Source organism: Athene noctua, chromosome 16 (genome assembly GCF_965140245.1).
Source record: "Athene noctua chromosome 16, bAthNoc1.hap1.1, whole genome shotgun sequence".
Lineage (NCBI taxonomy): Eukaryota > Metazoa > Chordata > Aves > Strigiformes > Strigidae > Athene > Athene noctua.
Genome location: NC_134052.1, coordinates 17,108,018 through 17,119,058, shown reverse-complemented (window position 1 = coordinate 17,119,058; position 11,041 = coordinate 17,108,018). Strand labels below are relative to the sequence as shown.

Genomic DNA, 11,041 nt, shown 5'->3' with positions numbered 1-11,041 from the left:
CCTGCTGCTCCCTCTCGGGGCCTGCTCCTTGTCACAGAAACGGGAGCAGCCGAGGGTGGGACAGCTGCGGAGACCCTGAAGCAAGTGAAAACTCCCCGTGCAAGTAGTGAAGGGTGTAATAAAATCATTTATTGCATTTTGTGCAGACAGGAGTCTAGAAAAATGAGTACAGTGAAAGCAGTAAAGCATTAACAGGGAGCATTCAACAGCCGAGGAGCCACTCCTCCATTAATACCTGCACAGAAAACACAGGGGCTGTACTGAGGCGGCCTAGTGCACGATACTGAAACACTCACAGAAATTAAATGCAAGCCTAATACTCTTTTTTTTTTTTTTTCTTTTTTTGGGGGTTTGCAACTTGTTTTATTTACAAGGTTTTAAACTTAATTGCATTGCTCTGCACACAGATTCTGTAAAACACAAAGCATACTACGTCACTACATGTCTATTGAAATATTGCACTCGAATAAAAGTCACTTGAATGGACGTAGAACATCTAGCTACGGTGATTAAAAGATTATTGAATGAACCGACTTTGTGATAACATTCATAACAAATATATTGCACATGTAGCACAGAAAGTGTTGTAACCAGCAAATCTCAGACCTTCTGGTCTTTCTGCTGGCTTTTAGTCCTGCTACACAGAGGAGGGTCTTGACTCTTCTAGTGCAACTCTTACCCTTGTCTCTGGTCCTTCCTCTCGCCCAGCCGCAGCCCGACACCGGCCCGGGCTGGGCGCTGCCTGTGCCTCCTGCCAGCGCTGCCTCGCGCCTCACAGCCTGTCCCACGGGGTGGCCGCAGCGACACGAGCTGCCGCCGCCGCCGCACTGCTGCTGCCCTGCCCCGCGGCTTTGGGAGCGAGCCCACGCCACGGCCCTGCGCTCCCCGCCGGCTGCGGCCGCGCTGCTGACCCCCGGCCCCTCTGCTCAGCGCCGCTCCCGGCAGTCGCCCGCCGGCCAAACCAACCTGGGGGTCAAGACCTTCCTGTCTGGAACAAAAACCGAAACGTGTCTGCGCATGTGCCAGGGAGGAACTTGCGTGTCTACTGGAGGAGGACACTGTCTTCACCAAGGTGGAACGGCAGAAGGGTGCTCCATGGGGAAACCGAACACTCACAGAGGCCAAACGTGCAGGGCTGGGTTTGTAAACTAACATGCAGTGCTGTCTGCTAAAACTGGCCCTCTCTGGCCGGCGGCGAGCGGGAACTCGCCGTGGGACCAGCGCCTCTCGCCGCAGCCGAATCCTGCCTGGCAGGGCTGTCGGGGCGGCCCTGGCTCGCTCTGGAGCTGGGCCCCTGCTCCTGCCGGAGGACGAGGGAGGGAAACGTCTTTCTCCCGCAGTAGCGATGGGAAGGGGTCGCCTTCCCGCTCCAGGGGGGGAACCAGGACCGCGGCTTTGCCCTCGGGGGTGGAAGTGGCGCTGAGGGGGAACGGGATCCGTTGGTGGCGCTGGGAGGGGGGAGCGATGAAGCAAACCCCTCCTGCTGCTCTGGGAGCTGCTCCCCCAGCCCTTGGGACTGGCTTCCACAGCAGCGCCTGTGGCACAGACCGGTGCAGGGGGTCAGGCTGGGGCTGGGGCTGCTGCTGGGGCGAAGGGAGGCACTTTGGGAGTGATGGAAATGGAGGAGCAAGGTATGAGCAGACACAGATGTGCAGCTGGGGCTTCATTTTGGGCTGGGAGTGTGTCCAAGTGGTATCTTAACTTAAAAAAAAAAAAAAAAAAAGGAACATAAAAATCCCCCACTGCTTGTTAGCCAAGCAGCCCCACGCAGCTTTGGCCTGGACCTGGAGGAGCAGAGGAGTGCAGCAGAGGGACGTTCCTGTGCTCGGGGAGGCCGAAGCCGAGGGCTGTGGCCGCTCTGGGCTGGCAGGAGGGCCGGGGGCTGGATGCTGGGAGCCGCCAGGGCTGCCCATGCTGGGCAGGAGGCAGCCGCTGCCAGGCCACCCCAGGGATGCTGCGGCAGGACCCACTCCCTCTGCGCTGGCCGGGAGGCTGCGGGTCGCTGCAGTGCCGGGTGGCACTGGGGGGTGGTTTAGGGGGCCAAGGAGGCGAATGCTTCAGCGCGGGGGCTTGGCTCGGGCCGGGGCGGCCAGGCTGGCACAAAGCAGTCAGCACTGCTGGGAGAGGGCAACTCTTAGCAGGCTGCACTTCGAGTGGAAGCTCAAATCTGCTGTGAAACAAGTTCAGAAAAGTCTGTGACTTCCTTTCCCTGAAAACTCTTAAGAAGCTAAATTGAGAAGAGGATGAACCTGTGACCTGGCCCTTTCCCAGGGGCTGCCGGTGGCCGGGGAAGCTGCAGCCTTCGCTGCTCCCGAGCACTCGGGGCAACCGATGGGCACCCGCTGCCTGCGGGAGCAGCCCGGCTCGGCTCTCTGTCCCCACGGCCTGGTGCTAGCAGAGCCCTGCATCTCTCAGAATAGATATAGATCTCTATATATAGACTTCATCTGGTTCTATTAACATAAATATGATCACTTTAAAAATACACGTACTGTATTATGTACACTATGTACATGGGGCCGGGGTGGGCGCCGGCAGGCGCCCTGGCTGCCCTCGGCACCGCTTCCTGCGTGGTTCCTGGAACCATTCACATTTGTTAAAAGCTCCTCAGTTTCTCTGGCGTGAGAGATGCTGGGTGAGGGGGGATGGGGACGGGGGGCGACCCTGCAGCTGCTGCCAAAGGTAAGAGGTGTTTGAACCGCCCGGTGTGCCGGGGCTGGCTGCTGCGGGAGGGGACGGGCCGTGGGCCGCCCTGGTGGGACAGTGCCGTGATGCCGGGGGGCGGTGGGACCCCTACGGCCACCCCTCGCCACGGGGGCCAGCCCTGTCAGACCAGGCAAACAGACTTTGCATATGTTAAAACTACACACGGATCTGGACTTTCCTACAGTGCCACGGCAACGTCTGCAACTGCCCCAGGCCCTGGGGAGCGGTGGGGAGCACAGTGGGGCAGGGGGGGACCCAGGGGGGACCAGCTGGGCTGGTGACGGGGCCTGAGAGCCCCCAGCACCATGTGGCGGGGGAGCAGGGCAGGGGGGACAGGACTCAGCTCCAGCGGCCGGAGAGTGGCTCCAGCTCGCGCCGTGCACGGCGGGGCCTCGGCTCGGCTTTGGACACCGCAGCTCCACAAGCATCAGGAGAGAGCCTGGAGTCAGTGGGGAGGGGGACAGGGAGCACCCCCACCCACCCCAGGCCGAGGGTGCTGCCGTGGGTTCGCTGCGCTCCGGCACTCAATCCCCTGCCGCTGCCCCCCACCCTCTGCCCCCTCCAAACCATCACGCTGCATCTCCGCAAGCTCGGCCCACGGCCTCCAGAGACGGGCGGCGCGAGGCAGTGGCGCGGTGGGGCTGTCCAGGCCCTTCCTGGCGAGGGGCGGCCGGGGGGAGGCAGCCCCGGGCGCTGCCGGAGGTGGGGAGAGGAGTGTCCGGCGAGGAAAGCATGCTGGTGGCCTCTCTCTTCTCCCAGCGCCTCCGCGGGGAGGCAGGGCGCGGGCGGCGGGCAGTCACAGGGCGCGGGCGCGTCCGGCCAAGCTCCGCGCTGGCGTGGCTGCAGGACGCGGCCGGGCGCCCGTCTTGGCACAGCCGCCCTCCTGCCCCGCCGGGGCCACGAGCGGCAGCGCTGGGGCTGGCCCTGCCGGGGACGGGCGGTGGCAGCAGCACTGGGCCCTGGTGCTCAGTCCGCGTACACTGTATATATTTATATATAAACAAGGACAGCAGTGCTGTGATGGTGCAATGAGGAACAGCTGCTCTGGTGCTGGATGCTCCCGGAAGATCTGGTGCTGCAGTTCGAATGGAGAGATCAGGGGCACGGCCAAAGCCAGGTGAAGTTTCTGTGCACCGGCTGCCATCCGGCCTTCCCTCCTGCCCTCCAGGAGCGCGGTGCAAAGGGGTGGCGGGGCTCTCAGCGTGCAGACAAACCTCTCTCACGCGCCGTGTTTCAGGAGTAGATGGTGATGACCTCCCGGCCCCCACCGCGCACCAGGAGCACTCGGTCCAGGTGCTCCGTCAGCACCTCCAGGAACTCCATGTCTGCTCAGCCGTCAAGGAGGACCAACACCACACTGGAGCATGGGGACAGCCCCACGCCTGGGGAACCGAGCCTGCAGCACCGACACCGTAAGCCCCCGCACCGGAGCTGGGAGCTGATGGGGTTGGTCCCAAGGCTGGGGGAGCCCCTGAGGTGCGGGTGCTGCACAACGGGGAACGTGGCTGAGCCCGCCCCAGCAGGCAGCCGGGCCCCGTGGAGCTGAGCCCGCACCACTGCCTCGTGCCATTGTGCTCACACGTGTGGGTGCAACATCGTGTGGCCCCGCCACCCACCCACGTGCATCGGCTCTGCCAGACAGACAGGCTGGTGCCTGCCAGACCCAGCCAGGGCAGGAGGCATAGGGGGGTCTGGGCTCGGGTGCCGGACCTGTGCCCCTTGGCACTTGCCTGCAAGATCCACCAGCCTTGGGGAATCTGTGGCCCCCTGGTCCCCGGCGCCCCCTGCGGAGAAGGGTCCTGGCCCTGGCCCCAAGGCGGCAGCCCCGCGGGAAGGATACAGTTCTCATCCCCTTTCCGGTTGCGGGGAGGCCCCGGCATGTTCAGCAGGACCAGTTTGGCGTCCTGGGACTTCTTCACAATCACCTCGTTGAGCTTCACGGCCGTGTGCATCCTCCGGACGTTGGACTGGTTCCTGGGGACGACAGCACACGTGGGCACGGAGCGGGGCACAGCCGGCCTCTGGCCCCACACCAGCCCCAAAGGCCATGGGGGGGCTGGCCCCTGCCCCAGCGCGGCTCAGGGCTGAGCTGCGGCATGAGCTCAGGCTGTTGCAGGCTTTGCCTGGCACGGCCACCGGCCACGCCGAGCCCGCACCAGCGGCCGTGAGCTGCGGGGCCACACACGGTGCCTGTGGGCAGCGTCACACCGCGGCTGCTTGGGGCCGAGCCGCGTGGGAGTGAGCAGGAGCAGACAGCGCAAGCGTCACGGCGGTGCCCGAGCCCAGCCCAGGCGTGCAGGCAGCCGCCAGCAGCGTCACAGGGCAGACGGGGCACGCACGGCGTGGGCACCGTGCGGTGTCTGCGCAGGGGCTGGCAGCCGCGGCCCCCGCGTGCCGCCCGGCTGAGCCGTCTAGCACCGCACTGGCAGCAGCTGTCGCCGCGCCGAACCGCCCTCGTGCACGGGGGCAACCTCAGGGCTCCGGGCACGTTACCCCATTGAGCAGTGGCCCAGCTGCCCCCGCCCTGGGACCCAGCCCACAGCCAAACCCAGACTTACAGGTTCTCCCACTCCCTGCCAGGAGCACGACGGGGGCCCGGGGAGAGAGAGAAAGAGAGAGAAGAGGTGAGCGCCGGGTGTGCACCCTGAGTCCCTGCAGCACGCGCTGCCCAGGTGCCCCATCCCTCGCCAGCGCAGGGACCCCACCCCACCCCTCCCCAGGGCTCCTGGACCCCCTCCTCAGAGCCAGGACCCAGCTGGTGCTGCCGGGGCTCTGCCTGCACCCGCCTGGCCAGGCAAGGCAGGGAGGGCCGGGGATGCGGGGCGCGGGTGGGACGGGGCGGCAGCATGTGGGGCCATACGGCTTCATGTTGAAGAAGTCCTTGATGCCCTCAGGGCTGACAGGGCTCTTGCTCTTGTTCTTCTCTGCGACAGACTTCTCCTTGGTCCAGGTGAGATGCACCTTCTCAGGGGCCGTCTCCACCTCATCACCAGGGGACTGGGAGCTGCTGGAGAAGGTGGTGGCGTTTTTGTCGTGGATGAGCTGGACCTGCAAGAGGAGAGGGGGACGGTGGGCGGGGAGGGCCGGGGCCAGCCGCCCACCCGGGCCCTGTCCTGGTGCAGCCCCTCACCTCCTCCTCCGGCTTCTCCTCACCGTCGCCCACCTGCTCCTCGGGGACACTCAGGCGCAGGCGCGTGTTGGCCGGGTTCTTGCGCCGGATGGAGCCGCGGGACTCATCCGTGATGCTCTGGATCTGTGCGGGATGGGGTCAGCCCAGGGAGTGGGGCAGAAGAGGCCTTGGCCAGGCAGACCCCAGCCTGCAGCCCCGGCTCCCTGGCAGGACGAGCGTGGGGCAGCTTGGTGGGCAGCGCAGCCACCGTGGGGGCCGGGTCCCACCCTGGCTGTCCTGTGGCCTCACCTCCCGCTCCCGCTCGTTCTTGGTGAGGTGCATTTGCTTGAGGATCTGGGAGCGCTGCTCCATCACCAGTGTCTTCTCGTAGGTGTAGGCGGAGATGTCGCTCTCATGCTGAGGAGGGAACAGGACAAACGGTGGGGCAGGGGGAGCTGCACACACTGCTCCCAGCCTGGCTCTGCGTGTCCCTGTGTCCCCACGGTGCTGTGTGTCCCCTCCCCATTGCAGTCTGTCCCCCCCGCCCTGTGGTGCTGCGTCCCCCCGGGGCAGGCTCTGCCTGGCTCTCCCACACGCAGCGCCCCAGCCTGCGGCACGCGCCCCGCCCCAGCACTCACCATCTCCACCACCTCCACCTCCGCGGTGATGCGCAGGTGGTACAGGAACGTGGTCAGGTCCTTCTTCATCTGGATGCTGTTGTCGTCCATCTGGGCCACCGTGAAGATGCGCATCTTGCACTTGCGCCAGACCTGGGAGGCAGGGACGGGGAAAGGCGTGGGCACAGCTCGCAGGGCCCAGCCCCGACCCCGGCCCCTGCCCCGCACCGTGGGGCCTGAGCTACCTTGTGGTGCCGCAGGAGGAAGGGCAGCAGCATGAGCATCCCCCCGTCGTGGACAATCCACCAGACGTCAATGTGACCCTCTGAGAACCGCTCCTGGTTGCCCGGGAACATGGCGACATTCTTGGCCACCAGCAAGGCCAGGTGCCCGGCCGTGGTCTCTCGCACCAGCTCTGGGAGGGGAAGGGCCAAATCAGCCGGGGAGGCTCGCAGCCCCCAGCCCAGCCCAGCAGACCCCGCGCTCCGCGGAGCCGTACCGATGAAGTTCCTCCAGGTCTGGTGGTCCTCCTTCTGCCGCCAGCTGCGGGGCCAGCCCACCAGCACCGTGTTGTGCTGCAGCCCCCCCAGCCCGCTGGACTGGATGAGGTGGGACATGCCGTCCCGCAGGTTGGAGGAGATCACCACCTGGCAAAAGCCCTTCACCTTCTCCGCTTCCATCAGCCGGCGAATGGACTGGCGGCGGGAGAGGGAGGTCAGAGGCTGCCGGGCCCGGGGATGGGCACCGCCAGCCCCGGCACCCTGCAGGGACGGGGCGCGGGGTGTGGGTGCAGGCTGTGGGGTGCAGGTCCCCCCGCAGGGTGCCCGGGTCTCTGTGCCCCACGGCGGGCCAGCGGCTCAGGGCCGGGAGGGACGAGGCCCGGCAGTGAGCGGAGCTGGCGCGCGGCTCTGCGCCGTGCTGAGCGGAGGGTGTCCCCGTGCCAGGGCTCTGACGGGCGGCGGAGCAGCAACTAAGAGTTATTTACTCAGGGAAATTATAACATGTCTGCATGGGAGAGAAACTGTTTGCTTCCGAGGGCTTAATCTCATTAACGTGCCACCCGGCTGGTGCGGAGGGCTGGGGGCGGGGAGGGCTCTCGCTCCGGCGGGGAATGGCTCTGGCCCTGCCTGGCACCGGGGCCACGGCGGCTGTGGGGGCTGTGAGCGCCGTGGGGAGGGTGGGGGCTGCGGTGGCTGTGGGGGCCGCAGGGCAGCTGAGGGGCTGCTCGGCCCAGCAGCAGAGCAACCTCTGCCCGGGAGCCGGGCCGTGCCGTCCTGCGCCAAACCCTGCAGCAGCTGGCCAAGACTGGGACCAGTGCCCAGCCGGTGCTGGTGTCTCTGGTGTCTGGAACGGGCAGGGGTCCGGAGGTCCCCTTGGTGCTCTCCTGGCAGGCGGGGCTGCCAGCCCTGGCCACGGGGCAGAAACGGGGCTCCTGGAGACCTGCTGCTGGCAGAGCCCGGCTCGGCCCGCGCAGCGGCCCTGGTGCGGGCAGTTCTCACCTCCTCTGCCCGCTGCGCCTGCGGGTGGTTGTCCAGGAAGGTCCCTTCCAGCACGGAGGCCACGATGGTGAGGCCTTTGCCAGCCTTGAGCTGCGACGTGAAGGACAGGAGCTGCGGGTGCACCACATTCTGCTCCTGGTCCCCGCGGACCAGGACCAGCAGCTGCGGCCTGGAGGGACAGTCCTGCAGTCAGTGCCTGAGCCCCAGCCGGCCCCTGCCCCGACCCCCAGCCCCCCCACCCCCAGCCCGGCCTCACCTCCAGTTCTTGGTGTGGGGGGGCCCCTCCTCCAGCCGCAGCAGGGCGTAGCGGGCTGCGCTCAGGGACAGCCCCCGGATCCCGTCACCCCACTCCTTCTCCGCCCTGCAAGGACCAGCAGCACATCAGGGACGTCCGCGGCTCCGCACACAGGAACCACGCCGGCACCCCGGAGCACCCCGGGACGAGCATCGCGGGGCAGCTGAGCAGCCCAGGCCGCGGGGCTGAGGGGCAGGTGTCGGCACTGGCCAGGCTCTGCGGCACCACAGCCACCCTCACCCGCGGTACTCGATGTATTTGTAGATGAGGCCGGCAATCAGCATGGCAACCAGCGCGTAGTACCAGGAGCAGATGAACATCAGCGCCAGGCAGAGGCTCATGCCCAGGAAGGACAAGGTCCTGCGGAGAGCATGGTGCCGTCAGCGGCGCAGGAGGGGGTGGCAGGACACCCCGTCCCCTCCGTTCCCGTCCCGTCCCAGCTCACCAGTGGTAGTAGCGGAAGCGGGGACGCCAGTTGGGCGTCCGCAGCAGCGTCTGCACTGCACATGCCAGGTTGACAAACATGTAGCACATGAGGAAAAACCTGCAGGAGGGAGCGTGAGGCTGAGCCGGGCGCACCGGGCTGGACCGGGGCCGCAGCCGGGCCCCGCTGCACCTCCGGGTGACCGGTACCGGAGTGGGCCCCACCGATGGACGGGGCAGCCGGGGCTGCGGAGCAACCAGACCCCAACGCCGGGTGAGGAGGGGCCCTGGGCTCCCCTCCCCCGGGCAGGGGCTGGGGCAGTGGGGGTGTCCCTCCCCCCCGAGAGCAGGGACCCACACGTGTCACCCCCCAGCATGGGGCGCGGGGGCCCGTCTGCCGCTCGCGGAGGTGCTGCCTACATGGAGAGGATGGGAGCCACCTCGTCCAGGGAGGCGATCAGGATCCCGATCTCGCAGATGCAGGCAGTGAGCAGCAGGGCCCACGTCGGCTCCCCGTTGGCTTTGCCGTGGCCGAAGACCTGGGGCGGCAGTGGGGAGAGGGAAACATCAGGGCTCTGCGCCGCCCAGCACTGGGCGAGGGTCCTCGGCACGGCCCGAGGGGCCGGACCCTCCCCTGGGCCCAGCCCCGGCCCGGAGCAGGGACTGGGAGCGCCGGGGGGAGCCGGGTCACAGCCCGAGCTGGGGCTGCCGGGGCCGCGGTCCCAGGGCCATTCCCCGCAGCCCCTCCCCGCACCAGAGCGGCCCTTGTCCCCCCGGGACCCCCACTCAGGGCCAGAGCCAGCGAGGAACCAGGCACCCCATGGGGGGCAGCTCCTCCCGCAGTGTGGGGACACGGGGGGGGTCCGGGTGCGAGGGCGGGGGCCGCATGTCCGGACGCATTAGTGGGTGCGGGCGGCGCAAGCGAGCGAGAGCTGGGGCTGGGGCTGTCAGGGTGAAGGAGGGAGGATAAAATTAGCCCGTTCTTCCCCGGGGGGAGCTGTCGGGTTGGATTTAGAGCGATGAGGTTGTGAGAACGCGTCTTCAGAGAGCAGATAAAATATGAAGCAGCACGGCAGCAGGGGGAGGGAATGCTGACCTTTCCCGGCACTCTCGTCCCACCGACACCACAGCCAAACCCACCACGGCCGCCCACCGCCGCGCCGGTGCCGGCAGGACGAGGGCAGGGTGGGCAGCGGGTGCCCACCGGCCTCCCCCGCGGTGGGCGCACGGGGCTGGGGGTCGCCTACCCTGAGGAAGGGCACGATCCCGTCCCTGGAGATGGCTTGCAGGAGGCGGGGGGCTCCGGTGAGGCTCTGCAGCCCGGCCCCACATGTGGAGAAGAAGGAGCCGATGACAATGACCCACGGGGACGGCCACGCCAGGGTGCCAACCACCAGGTTCCCGTTGACGGCTTCGCCAAACCTGCGGGGCACCGGCATCACCTGCGGCTCCGTCCCCCGGCCATGCCCCGAGCGCCAGCGCCGTGGCGGCACAACACGGCCCCCCCGGCAGGTCGGCCCCCGGGGGACAGCACCGGGGAGGGGACGGGACAGAAGCGGGGCAGGGTCCCCACCCCCTGCGGGATCTGTCCACATCCCCCTGCCCGTCACGGCGACGGGGGACGAGGGGGAGGCGTGGGATGGGGGGTCCCGTCCCCGGTGCCGGGAGGAGGCCGATGAAGGCTGGGGGGGTTGGAGCCTGTTTGTGTTGGTGCTGGCGACCCAGAAGTGTCACCTGCTGCTTGCAGCGGGCTGGGCTGCCCCAGATCCGCCAGCCTGTTGACAAACACGCGCTGCCTGCAGCCCTGGCGCCGGAGGAAGGGCCGCGGATGCGCGGCAAAACCTGGTCAGGGCGCACTCGAGCCCCCGGCGCCTGTTACGAGGTTGAGTCCCCCAAGAGTCCCCCCCTGCCCAGGACCCCCACGGACCCTCCAGTGTGTCCCGGCTGCAGCCACCCCACACCCCCCCACCTCCCCCGGGGGCTGCCGGGCTCCCCCCACACCCGCCCCACGCGGGCCCCGGACGCTCACTTGTCACGCAGGACGACCCCCTCGATGCAGGCCCCGAAGAGCACAACGGAGCTGATATCTGCCGGGCGGTCAAGGAGAGCCGGGAGGACGCAGACCCCTGCCCCCCGCCCCAGCCCGTGGGGCAGCTGAGCGGGTCAGCCCGGCACGGGGAGCCCGCTGCCCTCCCACCACGGCCCAGGCCTGGGCGAGCCCTGAAGGATACAGACCGCAGAGGTGGTGGCGATGGCCAGGATGGTGCCTGTGGGGATGGACTTCTGGGCGTCCCGCAGGTCTCCGGAGCGGTTGGAGCCAGCCATGATGCCTGGGGAAAGGGGGGACGGTGCCACCGTGGGCAGAGCCACAGCTGGGACGGGCCGGACGGCT

At 67.4% G+C, this 11,041-nt stretch overlaps 1 protein-coding gene across 3 annotated transcripts in view; it reads right to left on the bottom strand.

Annotated features, from left to right (window-relative positions):
* Positions 1–107: 107 nt before the first annotated feature.
* Positions 108–11,041, bottom strand: part of SLC12A5 (solute carrier family 12 member 5) — a 29,038-nt gene continuing 18,104 nt past the window's right edge. For 2 of the 3 annotated variants that reach the window (XM_074920030.1, XM_074920032.1), the window contains exons 10-26: positions 10,881–10,979; positions 10,679–10,736; positions 9,897–10,071; positions 9,070–9,188; positions 8,672–8,770; positions 8,467–8,586; positions 8,188–8,292; positions 7,932–8,100; positions 6,932–7,127; positions 6,678–6,847; positions 6,454–6,585; positions 6,125–6,232; positions 5,837–5,959; positions 5,567–5,754; positions 5,265–5,279; positions 4,547–4,680; positions 108–4,031 (exon numbers count right to left, since the gene is read on the bottom strand). In XM_074920030.1, the coding sequence (XP_074776131.1) occupies positions 3,940–4,031; positions 4,547–4,680; positions 5,265–5,279; positions 5,567–5,754; positions 5,837–5,959; positions 6,125–6,232; positions 6,454–6,585; positions 6,678–6,847; positions 6,932–7,127; positions 7,932–8,100; positions 8,188–8,292; positions 8,467–8,586; positions 8,672–8,770; positions 9,070–9,188; positions 9,897–10,071; positions 10,679–10,736; positions 10,881–10,979 (2,102 nt within the window). In that variant the 3' untranslated portion in view covers positions 108–3,939. The remainder of the gene's footprint in view (positions 4,032–4,546; positions 4,681–5,264; positions 5,280–5,566; positions 5,755–5,836; positions 5,960–6,124; positions 6,233–6,453; positions 6,586–6,677; positions 6,848–6,931; positions 7,128–7,931; positions 8,101–8,187; positions 8,293–8,466; positions 8,587–8,671; positions 8,771–9,069; positions 9,189–9,896; positions 10,072–10,678; positions 10,737–10,880; positions 10,980–11,041) is intronic. The other variant, XM_074920031.1, reaches the window with a different exon arrangement.